The sequence below is a fragment of the Pan troglodytes genome, chromosome 5 (assembly GCF_028858775.2).
Source record: "Pan troglodytes isolate AG18354 chromosome 5, NHGRI_mPanTro3-v2.0_pri, whole genome shotgun sequence".
Lineage (NCBI taxonomy): Eukaryota > Metazoa > Chordata > Mammalia > Primates > Hominidae > Pan > Pan troglodytes.
The window spans coordinates 30402957-30425008 of record NC_072403.2 but is presented as its reverse complement, the minus strand read 5'-3'; the positions used below and the strand labels follow the sequence as shown (position 1 = coordinate 30425008).

The 22052-nt window shown below is 45.0% G+C and overlaps 1 protein-coding gene across 2 annotated transcripts in view; it reads left to right on the top strand.

Moving 5' to 3' along the window:
• The window catches only part of GPLD1 (glycosylphosphatidylinositol specific phospholipase D1), a 76768-nt gene that overhangs the window by 41959 nt on the left and 12757 nt on the right, over positions 1-22052 (top strand). For both annotated transcript variants that reach the window (XM_016954990.4, XM_063812143.1), the window contains 9 exons: positions 270-390; positions 4027-4166; positions 6462-6648; positions 10763-10873; positions 12453-12527; positions 12628-12784; positions 13689-13830; positions 14839-14944; positions 15031-15124. In XM_016954990.4, the coding sequence (XP_016810479.3) occupies positions 270-390; positions 4027-4166; positions 6462-6648; positions 10763-10873; positions 12453-12527; positions 12628-12784; positions 13689-13830; positions 14839-14944; positions 15031-15124 (1133 nt within the window). The remainder of the gene's footprint in view (positions 1-269; positions 391-4026; positions 4167-6461; positions 6649-10762; positions 10874-12452; positions 12528-12627; positions 12785-13688; positions 13831-14838; positions 14945-15030; positions 15125-22052) is intronic.

Genomic DNA, 22052 nt, shown 5'->3' with positions numbered 1-22052 from the left:
ATTGAAGCCTTTTACTCCTACCATAGAACTCTGATATTATAGGAAATATGTTTTATAAGGATAGGCTTTTAAGCCTTAGAAATGTGTTTACTAAAAGATTTTGTGAAATGAAGGTTTTTCTAAAACTTTCTGTGTTGCTCCTTCAGCCTTCTGATGTTAAAATTTTGTGGTCTTTTAACCTGTGATTAACATGACTATATTCTTCAACTCAGTTTTACGGGGGTTGTTTTCTCAGTCGTAACCAGTTTATTCCTCTTTCTCTTCAACAGCTCGAAAATGCAAAAAAATGATTTTCACAGAAATTTGACTACATCCCTAACTGAAAGTGTTGACAGGAATATAAACTATACTGAAAGAGGAGTGTTCTTTAGTGTAAATTCCTGGACCCCGGTAAGAATTTTCTGCTCTAAGTCGAGAAAGAGGAATGCTGCTTCTTGAGATACCTTGTTTCGCTGAGTCCCTGGGTATTTATTTGTCCATTGAAATTTACCTGTGGTGGGATGTGGTGGCTGGGAGGCTGAGTTGAGAGGATCCCTTGAGTCCAGGAGTTTGAGACCTGTCTGGGCAACATAGCAAGACCTTGTCTCTATAAAAAATAAATAAATTAGCTGGGTGTGATGGCTGTGCCTGTTGTCACAGCTACTTGGGAGGCTAAGGCAGGAGGATTGCTTGAGCCCAGGAGTTCAAGGCTGCAGTGAGCCATGATCATGCCAGTGCACTCCAGCCTGGGCCTAAGCATGTGCCAGGCCGGCAAATACTCTTGGCATCCATATGTGGTTTGTTCTGGAGATGCCCTGAGTCTGCACCTCAGTGGTCTCTGTCAAGTCAAGATGACCCTGGGCACCCAGGCCAATCCTTCTTTGGACTTAGTCCCAAAGGCATTCACAATGTTGAAGGCTCACTGTGCATAGCCCCATTGTGTATGAAATTAATCAATGAAGTTAGCTGTTAAGTGAAGACACTCTACTGGGGGATATAAAATGAAAGACAAATGAACTCTGACCCTTAAAAAATTTCAGTCTGAAAGGAGTGACAAATACAAAAATAACCATTATGTGAGTAGACTGCAACACATACCATGGTGCGGTAAGTGCATCATTAGATAGTAGGGAGAATGGGCGTGGTGGCTCACGCCTGTAATCCCAGCACTTTAAGTGGCCGAGGCAGGTGGATTGCTTGAGCTCGGGAGTTTGAGACTAGCCTGGGTAACATAATGAGACCCTGTCTCTACAAAAAAATAACAAAAAATCAGCTGGGCATGGTAGTGTGCACTTGTAGTCCCAGCTATTCGGGAGGCTGAGGTGGGAGGACTGCTTGTTCCTTGAAGGCAGAGGTTGCAGTGAGCTGAGGTTGCACCACTGCACTCCAGCCTGGGTGCTAGAGTGACACCCTGTCTCAAAAAACAAAACAAAAAAAATAGCAGGGAGAAAAGCTTCACCTTGGAGGCTATCAGACAGAGAAGGCTTCCTGGAGGAGGGGACATTCAAGTTAGGTCTTGGACAGTAGATAGTATTTCATCAGTGAGAGTACATTTCTGTTAGTGGGTTGGGAAAGTTTCAGGTGTTGGGAAATCTGAGTAGTCGTATTTGCCTGGAGCACAGGACAAGGAATATGAGTTACTGTGAGAGGCTTAGGAAGCTAAGTAGGCATTGGATTGTAGTGGGCTCTTAATGTCAGAAGGGTTTAGACAACTTTGTGAATGGGGTCTCTGGGAATTGCGGAAGGGCCTAGTTTAGGTTTAATGCACTGCTGTCACTGCCTTAAAATTCTTAACAATTTTTTTTTTTTTGAGATAGAGTCTTGCTCTGTCACTTGAGCTAGAGTGCAGTGGTACCACCTCAGCTCACTGTAACCTCTGCCTCCCGGGTTCAAGCAATACCCTGCCTCAGCCTCCTGAGTAGCTGGGATTACAGGCACCCGCCACCATGCCCAGCTACTTTTTGTATTTTCAGTAGAGACGGGGTTTCACCATGTTGGCCAGGCTGGTCTTGAACTCCTGACTTTAGGTAATCCGCCCACCTGGGCCTCCCAAAGTGCTGGGATTACAGGCGTGAGCCACCGCACCCGGCTTTAACAATTTTTTTAACAAAAGGCTGCATGTTTTAATTTTGCCCTGGCCTCCTTAAATTATGTAGCTGGTCCCGGACCGGGGAGGGGAACCTCTATCAAAGCACATGTCATTTTGTCTTGCCATATTTGGATTTTCTCCTTTGCAAAAAAATGAATTGTCTAAGGAGGGACTTTATGTTCCCAGTGTCTGTTGTGGTACCTGGCATATAGTAGGAGCTGATTAATTGCTTCCTGGATGAATGAGCAAGTCAGAGCTAGGCTTTAGGATGAAGCAATCTATGCATGGCCTGCCAGTGAGATTAGAATGGGCAAAGCAGAAGGCATACTCGTGCCTGAAAGATCCTCAGACCCTGTGCTTTTGCAGAGCCTGAGCCATCTGGGCTGCTTTCATGCTCTGAGCCAACTGTGCTCTGCTTTGGAGCAGACCTAGGAAGTCTTGTTTGGTCTCATGTCACCCTTGGGCAGATTTAGAGTTGTGTCCCCTTAACTTGGATGGATCTAGTATCTGGCCAGCTTGTTCAGGGCCACTCTAGTTTGTGTTTTTTGTCTCTGCAGTAACCACATTAAGAACGATTCAGCATCCCAAGCTGAGGGGCTTGTTGTCCCCAAATTCTGTGGCTTACAGCTCCTAGCACTCTGCATGTGACCTCTCGTGCCTGCCTGGCGGCAAATACAGCTGCGTCTCAACTTGGGTGTGGTTTGGAGTATATCTTTTTTTTTTTTTTGAGATGGAGTCTTGCTCTGTCACCCAGGCTAGCGTGCAGCGGCACGATCTCAGCTCACTGCAACCTCCATCTCCCAGGTTCAAGTGATTTTCCTGCCTCAGCCTCCCAAGTAGCTGGGACTACAGGTGCCCGCCACCACTCCCAGCTAATTTTTAGTAGAGACGGGGTTTCACTGTATTGGCCAGGCTGGTCTCGAACTCCTGACCTTGTGATCCGCCCACCTTGACCTCCCAAAGTGCTAGGATTATAGGCGTGAGCCACCGCGCCTGGCCGGTCTGGAGGATATCTTTGGCATCCTGTTGTTCCAGTTTGTTTGTTAATATATATACACATATACAAATACAATTAAAGTTCTGGATTGAAAGGACTTGTTCTTTTTGTTGTTGTTGAGACAGAGTCTCATTCTGTTGCTCAGGCTGGAGTGCAACGGTGAGATCTCAGCTCACTGCAGCCTCAACCTCCTGGGTGCAGGTGATCCTCCCATTTCAGCCTCCCAAGTAGCAGGGATTACAGTCACGCTCCACCACACTCGGCTAATTTTTTGTATTTTTTGTTGAGGTGGGGTTTCTCCATGTTGCCCAGGCTGGTCTCAAACTCCTGGGCTCAAGTGATCCTCCTGTCTCAGGCTCCTGAAGTGCTAGGATTACAGGTGTGAGCCACTGCACATGGACAGACTTGTCTTTTAAAAAATTTTAGTCCACTGGGCATGGTGGCTCACGCCTGTAATCCCAGCACTTTGGGGGAGCCGAGGCAGGTGGATTGCTTAAGGTCAGGAATTCGAGACCAGCCTGGCCAACATGGTGAGACCCCATCTCTACTAAAATACAAAAATTAGCTGGGTGTGGTGGCGAGCACCTGTAATCCCAGCTACTAGGGAGGCTGAGGCAGGAGAACTGCTTGAACCCAGGGGGCGGAGGTTGCAGTGAGTTGAGATCGTGCCACTGCACTCCAGCCTGGCGACAGAGTGATAACTCTTTCTACCCATGCTGGTCCCAACCTCTTGGGCTGTAACTCTACCATCCCTCAGCATAAGTTGGGGGTATGATTTCACTATCCTAATTGCCTGTCCTAAGTGATCTTACTTGCTGATAGGACCTAATGTTTTATTTTATTGTTTAGCACTTCTAAAAACTCATTTCCTTTAAACAAGTCCAATACTCTGGACAGGAAACAGTAGCTTTGTTGATTATGCTACGTGTCTTTACTGTCTATAATGATTCTTTTATTTCAGGATTCCATGTCCTTTATCTACAAGGCTTTGGAAAGGAACATAAGGACAATGTTCATAGGTGGCTCTCAGTTGTCACAAAAGCACGTCTCCAGCCCCTTAGCATCTTACTTCTTGTCATTTCCTTATGCGAGGCTTGGCTGGTATGTATAAGTTTATCTAACTTGTGAATGTTTTCTTCAGTATTAATTTTATTCAGTCATTCTGCAACTGTTTTTTATTTCATTTTATTTTATTTTATTTTTGAGACAGAGTCTCACTTGTCACCCAGGCTGGAGTACAGTGGCTTGATCTTGGCTCACTGCAACCTCTGCCTCCCAGGTTCAAGTGATTCTCTGCCTCAGCTTCCCAGTAGCTGGGGTTACAGGTGCGCGCCACCATGCCTGGCTAATTTTTATATTTTTAGTAGAGACAAGGTTTCACCATGTTGACCAGGCTGATCTCGAACTTCTGGGCTCAAGTGATCTTCCTGCCTTGGCCTCCCAAAGTCCTGGGATTGCAGGTGTGAGCCACTGTGCCCAGCCCTCTGCAACTGTTTTAAATGGTGCTTGTTAGCACCTTGCTTGTCAATGAATTCATCATCAACAAAAGCATTAATTTATTTGATTAAAAAAAATTTTTTTTCTGTACTAGAGATGGGGTCTTGCTATGTTGCCCAGGCTGGTCTCAAACTCCTGGGCTCAAGCGATCCACCTGCCTCAGCCCCCCAAAGTGCTGGGATTACAAGCATGAGCCACTGCACCTGGCCAAAAGCATTAATTTAATGGTTAAGTTATTGTAACAATGAAATGATCTCCTTACACTTGGTCAAATATGTTTAAATACAAGGAACTTTCGGTTTAGTAAATAATCACAACAATAAAGGATTGTTTCATGGAATTTTTGTAAAGCTCTGATGTTCTTGGAGATAAATTCTTACAGATTTCTTTTGTAATCTAGTCACATCAGAAGGATATAAGCAGATAGCTGTTATAGTGATTTAAATATTGTAACTTCATATGGTAAAAGCTGGTATACCATGACAGTTTTATAAAGAGAATGTTAGGAATTCCTCTGATTTTAAAATTCAACCAAAACTAAGCCCCCAAAATAAATAAAAAATAAAACAAAACAACAACAACATACAAAACTAACCCCAAGTATATAAAAGTGACTATTTTCTGGAAATTTGGATGAAGGCTTTTTAAAAAAATCATACTCCTTAATTCCAAAGGGCATTGCATTTCCTTGGCACAATTTCCTGACAGTCCTTCCTTTCAGGGCTTCTGTGCATTCAGCTCTAGTGCAGGAGATGGGGAGGTGAATGCTGTCTTTACTAGTCGTTCACTTGTGTGTATGGCTACCTCCCTGAAAGATCCAAAAGGCCTCCTGCTGGGCTGGCAGCTACATAAGCACAGCCAGCCACAGGGGCATCCCTAGGGCCATTACTGGCCAGCATTGAGCCTCCAAAGTGCAGAGAACAGCAATGGGTCCACTGGAGTGTCTGTCTCTCCCACCAGGTATCACAGCCTTAAACAACTGCTCTTGACTTTTTCCTTTGTTCTGCCGTTTGTTCTGATTTCGGCTCACTGGGTTCTCTGCCTCCTGGGTTCAAGTGATTCTCCTGTCTCAGCCTCCAAAGCAGCTGGGATTACAGGCGCCTGCCACCATACCCAGCTAATTTTTGTATTTTTAGTAGAGACAGCGTTTCACCGTCTTGGCCAGGCTGGTATCGAACTCCTGATCTCAGGTGATCCACCTGCCTTGGCCTCCCAAAGTGCTGGGATTACAGGCGTGAGCCACCATGCTCGGCCTGCCATTTGTTCTTTATGTGATGATAAGCACTAGAATAAACAAATGACTTTTGGTCTTTCCAGCCCCAGTAGTGACACTTGAACCTTTGACTCGGTTTATCCAGCTCTGTAACTGGTGGCTCTTGGAATCTCATCTAGGAGCCTCTACTAAATATGTTGGACACTTGATTTGGCCCACTGCCAGGTGCCTTTGTGGCTATGGTAGAAACATAGTCTATTTCACACAAGCTCGTCTTTGATCAGATAACACCTTGAAACGAATTGAGCAGATCAGAAAGTGGCCTGCGCCATTGGCTAGAGGGGCTTGGCTGGACATGAATTTCCTCTCTACTCTCAGGCAAGCCCTGGTTTTGTGTATAAGACAAGAAGCTTCATGAGTATACTTTTCATCCTCTCAGGTTATGTAGTCCAGAAATGCTTAGAGGCCTTGATTTGTCCATTTTTATTTTATTTTTCCCCTTGAAGAATGAGACTGAATCACACTAACAATACAACCTGAGAAGTGAATATTCACAACAGTCACGCAGGGTGGAAAAGTCAGTGAGAGAAAGTTAATGGACTGGGCTCTAGAAAGGAAAGAAGCAGGCGACAGCTTTAACCCTAGTGCTCAGTGCATACCATGGTGGGTCCCTTCACTTCCCTAAGGGCAATGACCTCAGCTGACCTCAACCAGGATGGGCACGGTGACTTCGTGGTGGGCGCACCAGGCTACAGCCGCCCTGGCCACATCCACATCGGGCGCGTGTACCTCATCTACGGCAATGACCTGGGCCTGCCACCTGTTGACCTGGACCTGGACAAGGAGGCCCACAGGATCCTTGAAGGCTTCCAGGTGAGACACCATCTCATCCTTTCTCTTCTAGTGGTTAGTAGCTACTCTTGCATTTTGTGGCAGATTCTCCAGGATGAGTAACTAATAACAAGAATAATTACAGTAACAAACAGCTGGTGGTGTACATTTGTGAAGCACTTTTTAGTTTTAGAAGCATGTTTACATCATTTATTTTATTCTATCATTAGTCTAATACCTTCCAAAAACACACATGCTATTGAGAACTGCTTTGAGTGGCCAGTTGGGATGTGATTTCTTGATAATATAATTGATAATATAAAACCTCTTTATACACACACACACACACACACACGAAATGTATGTATTTATAAAACTTTGTAAGTATTTTATTTTAATTAATTAATTTATTTATTTGAGATGGAGTCTCTTGCTCTGTCACCCAGGCTGGAGTGCAGTGGTGCAATCTCTGCTCACTGCAACCTCTGCCTCTCGGGTTCAAGCAATTCTCCTGCCTCAGCCTCCCGAGTAGCTGGTACTACAGGTGCACACCACCAGGCCCGGCTAATTTTTTTATTTTTAGTAGAGATGCAGTTTTGCCATGTTGGCCAGTCTGGTCTCAAACTCCTGACCTTAGGTGATCCACCCACCTTGGCCTCCCAAAGTGCTGGGATTACAGGCGTGAGCCACTGCACCCGTCCAGAATTTTAGATTCACAGAAAAGGTATAAAGACAGTACAAAGAGTTCCCATGTACTGTTTACTCATTTTCCCCTATGTTAACATCTTACATAATTATGGTATACTTGTCAAAAGTTAAGAATAAAAACAACACTGTACATCACTATTAACTAAATGCCAGGCTTTCTTTAGATTTCCTTCTTTTGTCCTAAGTGGTTATTCATCACCTGAAAAAACCCGCAGTGACTACAAACGTTCCTCGTGGAGTCCAAGCATTAATTCCTCCCGAGAGCGCTAGGGTCCTGGAAAGTTTTTCTAACATCAGAGGCTTTAGTTTTTGTAACAGCAATAAGGAGGAGCGTGGGGGGGTGGGGTAGACAGAGCTCTGCTACTAGTCACCAATGAGTGTGGGGCTTTTGGTGATACTGGCCTGGCACTGCATTCTCTGAGTGTCAAGTGCTAGGGGGAGAACCCTAGACTTCCAGTCAGATCGTCGTGGTTCTTGTTCCGGGCAAGCCACTTACCCTTTCGCTGTGAAGTGAATCCTGTGAAGAGAAAATAAGATGGCACACCTGAACGTGCTGCTTTTTTTTTTTTTTTTTTTTTTTGAGATACACTCTCACTGTTGCCCAGACTGGAGTGCAGTGGCATGATCTTGGCTCACTGCAACCTCTGCCTTCTGGGTTTAAGTTATTCTCCCATCTCAAGGTCACAAGTAGCTAGGACTACAGGCATGCACTGCCATGCCCGGCTAATTTTTGTATTTTTAGTAGAGACGGGGTTTCACCATATTGGTAAGGCTGGTCTTGAACTCTTGACCTCAGGTGGTCCGTCCGCCTCAGCCTCCCAAAGTGCTGGGATTGTAGGTGTGAGCCACCACGTCCAGCCATGAACATGCTTTCAAAAATAAGAAGTACAATGATTTATGATCTAGTTTAGGCTCTGATGAAAGGAGCTCTGAATCCAACATGTACAAATAAGGTGACTGGTCAGTGTGTAAGGTCACAGTCCCAGAGGGACAGCATTTTTCAGGGCCTTCTGACACCACATGAAAAATTTCCAAAATAAATTTATCTAATTTTGTTGCTTCTTACTTCTCTACAAAGCCTTTCCCCGACAGACTGTTGTGTAAAGTGTAAACCTTTGGGCACATATAGACAGGGAATAAGAGAGGCAGCTGCTTCCTGTGGCTGCTAAACTCTCTCAAAGACCACTTGAGTGAGAAAGGAAGTGGCTCCATGCCCTCCTCCCCTAGTGACCTTTGATCATTTCAAAGATGGCAAGATAAAGGCATGGACGAAGGATGGAAATCCTGCCCTCAGGCCCCGACTGCAGTGAGCATCTCTGTGTCCTCATTGATACAATGAAGGTTTATGATAGGTAACTCAAGGCCTTGCCTGCTTTAAAATTCTGTGCTCCTCTCGGAATGACTGGCTGGCCCATAGGAGGGCCGGATGGTGCAGCTGATAGTGATAAAATGAACCAGTCCTCAGCTGGCAGAGCCCTGAGTTATTGGTTCCCACCCTGCCCTAGCGTGTTTTGTGTCCCCAAGCAACCTTATCTTGTTTATCAAGTTTCTGCCTTACAGAAAGGGGCAGCGCTTATAGATGCCACTGCACACGGGTGTGGAGAGATTACCTAATAAATAATGGACGTGGGTCCTTCAGCATGTGTGTTATGTGGCAAGCACCACTGTGTGAAAGGCCATTCATTGTTATGTAAGTTGTGAAAGAATTGGAGAACCTGGCCGGGCGCGGTGGCTCATGCCTATAATCCCAGCACTTTGGGAGGCCAAGGCGGGCAGATCCTGAGGTCAAGAGATCGAGACCAGCCTGATCAACGTGGTGAAACCCCGTCTCTACTAAAAATACAAAATTAGCCAGATGTGGTGGCATATGCCTGTAATCCCAGCTACTCGGGAGGCTGAGGCAGGAGAATCGCTTGAACCCAGGAGGCGGAGGTTGCGGTGAGCCAAGATCACACTATTGCACTCTAGCCTGGGCAACAAGAGCGAAACCATCTCAAAAACAAAAAACAAAAACAAAAAAAAGAGAAAGAATTGGAAAACCCAGTGAATTACTTTCAGGTTTAGGCTGATTCCAGACGGTAGGATAAGAAAGATCTAGAAAGTCCACTTTGGAAAAAAAAAGTCTGAAGAGATTGAGTTTTCCATCTGTATACTGTTAAAGTGAGGATGCTAACAGTTCCTACCTTAATCCATTTAAAGTGCTTAGAACAATATCTACACCGTCCTACAGGACTTTCTGCACTGATAGGAATGTTCCGTAGCTGTGCTGTCCAGTGCGGGAGACATAAAACACAGGCTTTGAACATTTGCAATGTGGCTATTGCAACTGAAAAACTGAATTTTTATTATTTATTTGTTCTGTTTGTGTGTTTGTTTTGAGATGGAGTTTCACTTTTGTTGCCCAGGCTGGAGTGCAGTGGCATAATCTCAGCTCACTGCAACCTCTGCCTCCCAGGTTCAAGCGATTCTCCTGCCTCAGCCTCCTGAGTAGCTGGAATTACAGGTGCCCACCACCACACCTGGCTAATTTTTGTATTTTTAGTAGACATGAGGTTTGGCCATGTTGGCCAGGCTGGTCTCAAACTCCTCAGGTGATCTGCTCGCCTCGGCCTCCCAAAGTGCTGGGATTACAGGCATAAGCCACTGCCCCAGGGTAGAAACTGAATTTTTGATTCTATTTAATGTTAATTACTTTAAATTTAAATGTAACAGCCCTATTTGGCTAGGGGCTACCACCTTGGTCAGCATGGCTCTAGAACATCCTGAGTATTCAACAAATGTTAGCTATTGTTGCTGATGTTATATGATTATTATTTTAGATACTTTCTTTTTTGTTTGTTTGTTTTTTTGAGATGGAGTCTCGCTGTGTTGCCTAGGCTGGAGTGCAGTGGCATGATCTTGGCTTACTGCAACCTCTGCCTCCCAGATTCAAGGGATTCTCCTGCCTCAGTCTCCAGAGTAGCTGGGATTACAGGCATGTCACCACACCCAGCTAATTCTTGTAGTTTTAGTACAGATGGGGTTTCACTATGTTGGCCAGGCTGGTTTTGAACTCCTGACCTCAGGTTCAGGCCTCCCAAAGTGCTGGGATTACAGGCGTGAGCCACCGTGCCCGGCCTATTTTAGATACTTTCGAAGATAAGTTTTGTGCTTAATGTGGGTCAGAACATACACGAGGCTATTTTCTACAAATCTAGAACTCATAAGAACTGACCCTCTACTTTCTGGCATCTCTGCTTCCCCTCAAGGCAGACAGACATGCTGAAAATATACTTAGGGCAGAGCTACCTAACTGATGTGTTGCAGATATGTTACAGCTTGCTGCACCTTCGGCTTTTGGGTGGCAGGGGGCGGGGGTTGTCCCAGGCCTCTCTACTCCCTGGGGGTCAGGAGTGCTCTTTCCGAGGCCGTGGCTCAGCCCAGGGCAAGTAAACTTGTGCCTCTTCAGCCCTCAGGTCGGTTTGGCTCGGCCTTGGCTGTGTTGGACTTTAACGTGGACGGCGTGCCTGACCTGGCCGTGGGAGCTCCCTCGGTGGGCTCCGAGCAGCTCACCTACAAAGTAAGGCTGCTGCTGGGTAGGGTTGGAGGAGAATGGGGTGGCAGGGAGGGGACTCTCAGGGAGGCCAACGCTGGGATGAGCCCCTGGAGCAAAGCAGACAGCCAGTGTGTGAGACAGAGCATTTGTGAGCAGATAATCTCAGGCCCCTATGGGGTTCTTGCCGTGACCTTGAGTTACCTTGTAGCACCTGCTGCTGCCTCCCTGGCCTTATTTTGGCCCTATGGTTTCCCAATTCCACCAGGTACTTAGCCCTTTTTTTTGTCCCCCACCATGCTGAATGCCAGTGAAGGGAGACAGAAATCCCAGCTCATCTGTAGTTTCTGGTTATCACAACAGCGAGGTGACTTCCCTGGGCCTCTCCTCAAATGGTGGATCCCCGCCTGTTGCCTCCTTTCTTACTGAGGCAGAGATCCTGGACCCTGGCCCACAGGGCTTGCTTGCTTCCCACAGATTCTTCCTACCATAGCAGGGACCACGCATCCGGGCACCATGTGTGACTGTGGAGGTCGAGGGCCCTCCCTTGCCAGCTGCCCTCTGCAGACTCAACTCTTGCCCCTTTCTCCTCACACTCCATTTCTAGACATGCCAGCAGTCTGTCACGTCCTGAACTCATCAGGCTGTCTCACTTTGCAACCTTTGCTCGTACAGTCTCCTCTGCTTGAAAAGCTTTTTCTCCCCTGTCTTTCTTTAGGAGTGACATGTCACTTCTTGCAGAAACTATTACCTAACTCCTGGCGAGGCTGATACTTCCTTGTCCCCACTTAGCATCCTGTGCTTGTACCTGTTATATCCCCTTCTTCCCTGGGTGTCATAATGACCTGTGTGCCAGCCTTTCAGGAGGAAAGAGATTGGTCTTATTTGTCATTGTGTACCTAGTACCTGGCTTATGATGGAAAAGAAGTGCTTGTAGAATGAATGGGGATGGAGACAGGCAAGTTATAAGAGGAACTGATTGGTAACACAGAATAAAATAGCACAGCGTGTATCCTCAGGCAGGTAAGTGGTACCGATGTGGTATGTTGGCATTCAGATGTGCCATGGGTACAACAGGCTGTGGCCCGGGGGCTTCATGGAAGAGCCTGAAACTGTGCTGGTCCTTGAAGTGGGCAAGGAGTTGAGTAAGTCATTCTGCAAGCACACTGCACAATTGTGTGTGGAGGATCTTGAGTAAGACATCAGGGAGGCAAAGATATAAATGACATCATTTCTGCATTGTGGACTCTCATAGTCTGATGGAAGTGACAGACTTTAAAAAAATTCCTTTCAGCCCAGCAGCAATGCACAGGATGGATTTCTGTCTGTCATTAAGCTCCCAATCATTGGGGGTGGTGATAATTTGACAAGGTCTCGCTTTAATTAAAAGTTTTTTTCGTGGACACAGGATCTCACTGTGTTTTCGAGGCTGCTCTTGAACTCCTGGCCTCAAGCAATGTTCCCACTTGGGCCTCCCAAAGCACTGGGATTATAGACATCAGCCACCATACCTGGACCCAGAGTCAGTCCTTTTTATCTTCTGTTATTTAAGGTTCTTGGGTCACCACCAGAGCCTCATGTCTATCTGCTGTTTGTCCTTATCTAGGGTGCCGTCTATGTCTACTTTGGTTCCAAACAAGGAGGAATGTCTTCTTCCCCTAACATCACCATTTCTTGCCAGGTATGTTTACCACTTTAGCCAGGTGCAGAAACCTAGAACTCACTGTATCCTAACTGCCACCAGGGCTGGGTAAAATGTGCTTTCCTGGTTTCTTCTTAAGGACATCTACTGTAACTTGGGCTGGACTCTCTTGGCTGCAGATGTGAATGGAGACAGTGAGCCCGATCTGGTCATCGGCTCCCCTTTTGCACCAGGTGGAGGAAAGCAGAAGGGAATTGTGGCTGCGTTTTATTCTGGCCCCATCCTGAGCGACAAAGGTAGTGCCTGAGGGGGAATGGGTGAGACCATGGCTGCTGTGTGTGTCTACGACAACTTATCCTGCATAGGGGTTTATATCCTTTTTCCTTATTCCATATCATTTCACCAACATTTTCTAACAGTCTGTTACTCTTAAAGGTGTGTTGGCAAGTGATGTGCATAGATTCACTGAAAATACAGAAGGTGACCCACAGTTTCTAGGTAGAGAGCCAAAGAGGGCAAATAGACTATTCCCATAGTGTCTCCATGTAAAATAGAAACACTGAGGAGGCTTTGCACCGGAGGCATCTCAGTGGTGCTCTCGACTGTCCATAGCTGTTGTTGTTTTTGTTGTTGTTATTGTTGTTTTTACTTTTTTCTTTTTTTTGAGACAGAGTCTCCCTGTGTCACCCAGGCTGGAGTGCAGTAGCATAATCTTGGCTCACTACAACCTCCACCTCCCAGGTTTAAGCAATTCTGTCTCAGCCTCCTGAGTAGCTGGGACTACAGGTGGGAACTACAGGCGCATGCCACCATGCCCGGCTAATTTTTGTGTTTTTAGTGGAGACGGGGTTTCATCATATTGGTCAGGCTGGTCTTGAACTCCTGACCTCTGGTGATCCACCCACCTCGGCGTCCCAAAGTGCTGGGATTACAGGTGTGGGCCACCGCACCTGGCCCAGAGCCTTTTTAAATAGCATCCTCTGCTCCACAGAAGTGAGCTCTAGAAATGTATTTCTTGTATGAAGTGTGAGATTCAATGACATTGGGGTCCTGGGATCAGCATGGGGACATATAAGACCTCTGGCAAAAACTCAGCAAAATGAACCCACTTCTATTAGGCTACGAGAAGGACCCTTTCTTTTCATCCCAGTAGTCCTCTCACTTAAAGTATTAGTAAAAAGGATGAGTTGTCTTCTTTAGAAAAACTGAACGTGGAGGCAGCCAACTGGACGGTGAGAGGCGAGGAAGACTTCTCCTGGTTTGGATATTCCCTTCACGGTGTCACTGTGGACAACAGAACCTTGCTGTTGGTTGGGAGCCCGACCTGGAAGAATGCCAGCAGGTGAGGCTGATGCTGGGGGCTGGGAACCATGAACACAGGGGCAGGTACCTGCTGCTGTGGAGCGCACTGAGCGTGAGGCTGAGGGAAAAAGGCTAGGAAATGCTTGACTTTTGAAGGAAAAGCCAAGGCTCTGGGCAAGATTGCAAATTCTCCTCCTTAGAAATTTAAAAATACAATAGACAAGTGTATTATTTTCTCACAGTTCTGGAAGCTAGAAGTCCAAGATCAAGGTTGAGGTCAGAGGGTTGGTTTCTCCTGAGGCCTCTCTCCTTGGCTTGCAGATGGCTGTCTTCCCTCTGTGTGTGTCTGTGCCCCATTCCTCACTTCTGTTTTTTCTTTTGGGAGGAGGGGGTGAGGGTTCACTCTGTTGCAAAGGGCAGAGGGCAGTGGTAACTCACTGCAGGCTCGAACTCATCCTCCTGCCTCGGCCTCCTGAATAGCTGGGACTACAAGTTGTGTGTGCCCATGCCTAGCTAATTTTTTTTTTTTAATTTAAAAACATTTTTGTAGGGATGGGTTTTTGCAGTGTTGCCCAGGCTCGTCTCAAACTGGCCTCAAGTGATCCTCCTGCCTCTCCTCTTCTTTGAAAGACACCAGTCCTATTGGATCAGGATCCACCCAAATGACCTCATCTTAACTTAATCACCTCTTTAAAGACTCTGTTTCAAATAGTCACATTCAGAGATACTGGGGGTTAGGACTTCAGTGTAGGGATTGGGGGGACCACCACTGAGCCCATAACAGTAGGTACCCCTATATCTCTATCCCAGAGAGTCTGCTGGGAGGCCTGTCAGTTGGGAGGCAGGATGGTGGGTGTGGCACCTGGAGAGCCTGGATGTTGCGATTAACTCCAATAGTCCCCACACTTCCAGGCCTAGGGTCACAGAGACAGAGAGCCTGCTGGGAGGCCTGGATGGGGGGAGGTGCATTTCCTTTCCTTGCACCTGAGTACCTGGCCAGCTGTCAGTCTTGTGCCCTGGCAGCTAAGCCCAATGTGCTTCATTCTAGGCTGGGCCATTTGTTACACATCCGAGATGAGAAAAAGAGCCTTGGGAGGGTGTATGGCTACTTCCCACCAAACGGCCAAAGCTGGTTTACCATTTCTGGAGACAAGGTATGACAAGCCCTCCCCACACAGGAGAGTGGACACTCCAAGGAAGTTTTCTCACCTATACAATATTGATTTATTGTGTCTCACAGGCAATGGGGAAACTGGGTACTTCCCTGTCCAGTGGCCAGATACTGATGAACGGGACTCTGACACAAGTGCTGCTGGTTGGAGCCCCTACGTACGGTAGGTCACACACTGTGAAACTGTGCTTCCTTTCAGTCATGTGGTTGCTTGTACACGTCGTATTGGAGGAAAGTGATGAGATCTGGAGCTGAACAGATCTAGGTTTCAATATTTCCTTTTTTCATTAATAACATTCTATGTAACTTTGGGGAAGTTACTTAACCTCTCAGAACTTTTGTATCACCATCTACAAAACTGAAATTGTAAATACTTATTTCAGGCCGGGTGTGGTGGCTCACACCTGTAATCCCAGCACTTTGGGAGGCCAAGGTGAGAGAATCACTTGAGGTCAGGAGTTGGAGACCAGCCTGGGTCCGAACATGGTGAAACTTTGCCTCTACTAAAAATACAAAAATTAGCCAGGCGTGGTGGTGCACACCTGTAATCCCAGCTACTCAGGAGGCTGAGGCAGGAGAATCGCTTGAATCTGGGAGGCAGAAGTTGCAGTAAGCCAAGATCATGCCACTGCACTCCAGCCTGGGCAACAGAGCAAGACTTCATCTCAAAAATAAAATAAAAATAAAATAAAATAAGATAAAATTTGTGTTTCAAAGGTTTGTTGAAAATGACATATGAAAGTAACTTAGTGTATTTTTAAAGCCCTGATCCCATGGAACTTGGAGCCAGAGAAAAATTGTATAAGTCAGTTCACTAGGAATAGGTCCACTATGAGGACCTATCTTTTATTTTCCTTTTTTTAGACAGTCTTGCTGTGTCGCCCAGGCTGGAGTGCAGCGGTGCGATTATGGCTTATGGCAGCCTTGACCTCCTGGGCAAAGTGAACCTTGCACCTCAGCCTCCTGAGTAGCTGCGACTACAGGCAGTCAGCCACCACATTATCTAATTTTTTATTTTTTGTAGCGAGAGGGTCTCAACATGTTGGCCAGACTGGTCTCTAACTCCTGGGCTCAAGTAATCCTCCCACCTTGGTCTCCCAAAGTGCTGGGATTACAGGCATGATCCACTGCACCCACCCCTGAAAACATACTTTATATAAACCATTATTTTGTTTACTTTATGGGAAAGATAGTCTTTAAAAAAAAACAAGAACCATTTCCTCCCAGATTATAAAGGTGAATTATGCTTATTGTGGAAACTTCTGAAAATACAAGGAAATATATAGAAGGAAAAAGAAATCACCCCTTACCCAGATATTTAAAAACTGAAGCTTATACTATATATATTGTCATGCCTAATTTTTTTACTTATATCTTAAGCACATTCTCATGTTAGTAAATATCTTCTAAAACATGACTTTTGATATCTGCATTGCATTTTTTTAATGCCAGCATTACTAACATCATCCTGTTGCTGGAATTGTAGGCTTGTTTCCAGTTTTACACTATTGTGAACAAGTAATTATTGAACACTCATGTACCTAGTCTTTGACTGCCTTTCTGATTAGTTTTTTGGATAGATTCCTGGAGATGGAATTACTGGAGTAGAGGTTCTAATCTTTCTAAAAGCTCTTGTTATATATCATCAAACTATTTTTCAGAAAGATTGTTGTTTCTTGCAATATGGGAAAGATTTGAATAATAAGCAGAAGTGGGTCAGACAGGCGGGGTGCAGTGGCTCACGCCTGTAATCCTAGCACTTTGGGAGGCAGAGGTGGGTGCTTCAGTTGAGGTCAGGAGTTAGAGACCAGCCTGGCCAACATGATGAAACCCTTAAACCTACTAAAAATACAAAAATTAGCCAGGCATAGTGGCACACTCCTGTAATCCCAGCTACTCCTGAGCCTGAACCACAACAATTGCTTGAACCCTGGAGGCAGAGGTTGCACTGAGCCAAGATGACACCACTGCACTCCAGCCTGGGTGACAGAGTGAGACTCAGTCTCAAAAAAAAAAAAAAAAAAAAAAAAAAAGTGGATTAGGCAAAGGAATGGCTAAATTTTTCATTAAATCGAAGACACAGCATTGTAACAAAAAAAAAGTGCTGACTTAGCTTTGGAATCATGTTGGAAGCCAAAAGAATGAGGGTCATGATAACTCAGTATACCACTGGAGGCTATTTGAGTAAGCAGCAAGACTGTTTCTCATAAAGGCAGAATGTTGGCAAACTGACAGACTGCATCTGCCACCCAGAAGGAAAGCTGAGGGCAGTCACGCCCCAAGTGCCGTGTTTCTTGTGATTAGGCACATCTGAAGCCTGTTAATAATAATATGAACCTGTGATCAATTAAGCAGCTGACCAATCGTTATCTCCTCCTCCCTGCTTTTGCTAACCAATAAATGGGAAGGGCTGTGGAAGCTCGGGAGCTAGCTGCCTTTGCTCACTAGAAGCAGGGAGCTCTCTTCTTCCTCGGTTCCCCTTCCTTTAAAACAGTTTCTTTTGCTTCAAGTTTTCATTTCTACGTTCGTCCTCCTTCGTTCAGTCTTGTAATGATGCTCTCAAGCAGTAACAGTAGTAATTGCTGTAATGACGGTCTCAAGTAGTAACCATAGCAGTCAGCCGCAGAATCATTTTTGCTTTTCAGAGTCTAGGGAATGATTTCTAAGCTCTTGCAACACACATTATTAACTTTATTTTCTTCACCACTCTTTCTACCCAAGTGTTGTGAATTAGAGTTTCTCAGACTTTCTTGGTTTTGGTGCCCTTTCTCTCTCGATAATTTTTTTTCCTGTGATAAAGTACAATATAAAATAGAAGGTCAGGCATGGTGGGTCATGCCTGTAATCGCAGCACTTTGGGAGGCTAAGGCAGGAGGATCACTGGAGCCCAAGAGTTCAAGACCAGCCTGGGCAACACAGTGAGACCCTGTCTCTACAAAAAATTTTAAAAATTGGGCCAGGCGCAGTGGCTCATGCCTGTAATCTTAGCACTTTGGGAGGCCGAGGTGGGTGGATCATGAGGTCAGGTGATTGAGACCATCCTGGCTAACACGGTGAAACCCTGTCTCTACTAAAAACACAAAAAATTAGCTGGGCGTGGTGGTGGGCACTTGTAGTCCCAGCTACTTAGGAGGCTGAGGCAGGAGAATGGCGTGAACCCCGGAGCCAGAGCTTGCAGTGAGCTGAGATTGGGCCACTGCACTCCAGCCTGGGTGACAGAGTGAGACTCCATCTCAAAAAAAAAAAAAAAAAAAAAAATTAGCCGGATGTGGTGGCATGCACCTCTGGTCCTAGCTACTCAGCAGACTAAGGTGGGAAGATTGCTTGAGCCCAAGAATTTGAGGCCAGCCTGGACAATATAGGGAGACCCCATCTCTACAGAAAAAAAAAAAAAGGTAGGCGTAGTGATGGGCGCATGTAGTTCCATCTACTCAGGAGGCTGGGGTGGGAAGATCACTTGAGCCCAGGAGTTCAAGGCTGCAGTGAGCTATGATCACACCACTGCATTCCAGCCTGGGCAACAGAGTGAGACCCTATTTTTTAAAAGATAAATAATAATAGAAAATAAGTTTAATTATAACTTTTATGTATGTATATAATATGCTAATTTATAACGTGTATATAAGTATACTAATATATAATATAAATGTATTAATATGTATATATTATATATACATGTATGTGTATATATAATGTATGAATGTATATATAACTATATATTATATAGAAATATAAATTAATGTCACAATCAGGTTATTGTTATTGATATATTTCACCCAAATTGTTCAGATTTTCCCATTATTACTTGTATTTTACTTGTATTTCACCCACACAGTTTGCGGGGCCCAGTTCCAAATAAAAATGCAGGGCCCCTTGTTAAAACATTGTTGACAATTTCAAGTCAGAGACAGGACAACATGAAGACAGGCATAGGTCCTTTCGAAATGCAGTGCCTGTGTGACCACAGGGGCACATGCCCTGCGTTTATGTCCTAACCACTTAGCTTCTCTCGGCACTGTACAGCTTTTCAAGTCTTGGAATCAGGTTAGACACAACTTTCCTCATTTCCTAATCCACAGCAATTTTTTCATAGTGCCTGCTTTTTTATCACAACCATCCCTGAATATGCAGCTTTGCAAAGATGTGACATCACTGAAACGAATGCAGGACTCTCGTGTCGTAACTGTGACTGGCCTCCACCCACTAGTTCGTGTGGTGTCAGATGTCACTGTTGTCTTTGAAATGTCAAAATATCTACAGCATCTTTGCGAGTTCACTGAAGCGCTTCAGCTTGCAGTTTGGGAATCACAGCTATAAGGCACAGATTAATCTAAATTTGAGATTTTTGATATACTTTTTTTTTTTTTTTTTTGAGATAGAGTCTCGCTCTCTTGCCCAGGCTGGAGTGTAGTGGTGTGATCTCAAGCTCACTGCAGCCTCTGCCTCCCAGGTTCAAGCAGTTCTCCTGCTTCAGTCTCCTGAGTAGCTGGAACTACAGGCACGCACCACCATGCCCAGCTATTTTTTTATTTTTATTTTTAGTAGACGTGGAGTTTCACCATGTTGGCCAGGCTGGTCTCAAACTCCCGATGTCAGGTGATCTGCCCGCCTCGGCCTCCCACAGTGCTGGGATTACAGGCGTGAGCCACTGCGCCCAGTCACTATACCATTTTATATCAGGGGCTTGAACATCCGTGGATTTTGATACCTGTGAGAGGCCCTGGAGCCAATCCTTCGTGGATACTGAGGGATGGCTGTATTGTTTATAGTAGTAAAAAGCTAGAAATAGCCTAAATGTGAAAAGAATCAGATTTAAAATTTTATAATCCACAAAATCTCCATTTTGTTTAAAATGTGTGTTTATAGATATCTGCCTACCTACCTACCTATCTCACTTTCCAGAAAGAAATATATATAGTATATACATTTTCTTCTTTATGCTTTTTTTTTTTTTAATAGTTGGAGTCTTGCTATGTTGCCCAGGCTGGCCATGAACTTCTGGGCTCAAGTGATCCTCCCATCTCAGGTTCACAAGTAGCCGGGACCACAGGCATGTGCCACAACACCTGGATTATGCTTCTTTTTTTTTTTTTTTTTGAGTATTTTTTACACTTTTGATAATGATCAAATATAAAAGATCTTCTTGACATCTTCATAGTTTTCACTTTTGCAGTAATCCTGAAAGCTGGTGACATTAAGTAACTTACAGTTGATAATTTTTCTTGTTAAGCCATAGGGTCTTGCTCTGTTGCCCAGGCTGGAGTTCAATGGTGTGATCACAGCTTACTGTTACCTTGAACTCCTGAGGTCAAGCGATCCTGCCGCCTCAGCCTCTTGAGTAGCTCAGACTACACGCACATGCCACCACACCCTACTTTTTGTAGTGATGGGGTCTCACTGCATTTCCCAGGCTGGTCTTGAACTCATGAGCTGAAGTGATCCTCCTGCCTCAGCCTCCCAAAGTGCTGGGATTATAGGCATGAGCCACCATGCCTGGCAAGTTTATAGTTTTTCTGAGACACAAATATGAACCACATTACAAGATGATATCCTCTTTCCTGTGGTTTTCAAGAGAGTAGAGTTGGTGAGATGCACCTGTGTTTCACAGTACCTCTTTTGTTTTCTGCTCCCTCCGCTGGAAGAAAAGTTCCACATGAGAAGTAAAACACTTGTGTGTGTATTTAAAAAATACCCGCCACCCCTGCATCCCAAACACAACCCTAGGGACTAGTGCTCGTGGCAGAAATTAAGGCAATGTGGAGGTCTAAAAGATAATGGTCCTTAATCAGAGGGTTTAAGCATTACAGAAGGAATTCTATGTTAACTAGAAGGTATAAGCATTACAGAAGGAATTCTGTGTTATAGTAGCATTCTAGAATTTGGGAATTCATAAAGGCCTCTGCATGTAGCCCTTTTAAAAGCCAAAGTTCTTCAGAATTATTTTCAGTACTGAAATAATATAGAAATGCCTACAACATTACCTTGAGTTTTTTCTCCTTGTCTAAATGTGTATGATAATCCATTGTTTAATTTGCATGATTGAGAAGGTGAGGTGTTTTGAATGGCTGAAATTTCCAAGTGTCTAGATTCTTCTGTTTTAATTCTGAAGAATTAAAAAAACACTTTGATGAAATTATTTTAAATTATATGCTTCTCTAACAGACTGTGATGCATGTTAGAGATTTGGGAGTATTGATTAATTACAATTCTTCCTCATCCTTGTGCATTTCAAATCATTTCTGAAATAGATTCATGAATCATTCAGAGGGATATCAAAATATGTACTTTTGAAGAGCTGACATAGTTGGATTAGAGAACACAGTCTCAATGGGCAGCCCTATTCAGGCTTTCTAATTCTTGCTCCGAAAGCTAGACCTTGGGGTGACTTCTCTGAGATTCTTCCACATGCACTGGGGCCAGTGTTCATCCTGTGGGCGGCAGAGCCAGAGGGAGAAGCCTCAGGTATCCTCTTGCCATGGAAGGACTGAAGCAGGGAGTAGACAGAGAGCTGGAAGTGTTACTGGATTCCTGGGCGCTCCAGGGAGCTCATGGTTCCTTTAGGAGGCACGAAAAGAAAGGGAATGTGGCTGGGCTTGGTGGCTTGCACCTGTAATCCCAGCACTTTTGGGAGACTGAGGCAGGCAGATCATGAGGTCAGGAGATCAAGACCATCCTGGCTAACACGGTGAAACCCTGTCTCTACTAAAAATACAAAAAATTAGCCAGGTGTGGTGGTGCGCGCCTGTAGTCCCAGCTACTTGGGAGGCTGAGGCAGGAGAATCGCTTGAACCCAGGAAGCAGAGGTTGCAGTGAGCCGAGATCATGCCACTGTACTCCAGCCTGGGTGACAGAGTGAGACTCCATCTCGATAATAAAAAAGAAAAGGAATGAAGATTTTCTCTTATTTCAACTTTTCTTGATATTTTGGGCTTTCACTCTGAATATTAACTATTGTGCTGGCACGTTGTTCTCTTAGGAGACATTGTGTTAGGTCATGTTGTTTACCCTGTATCAGAAAGCTCCAGATTGCTGAGCCTTTAAAATAGTTTCTTATTTCCTATTGTTTTCTAGCTGTTATTTCTGACAGTTGT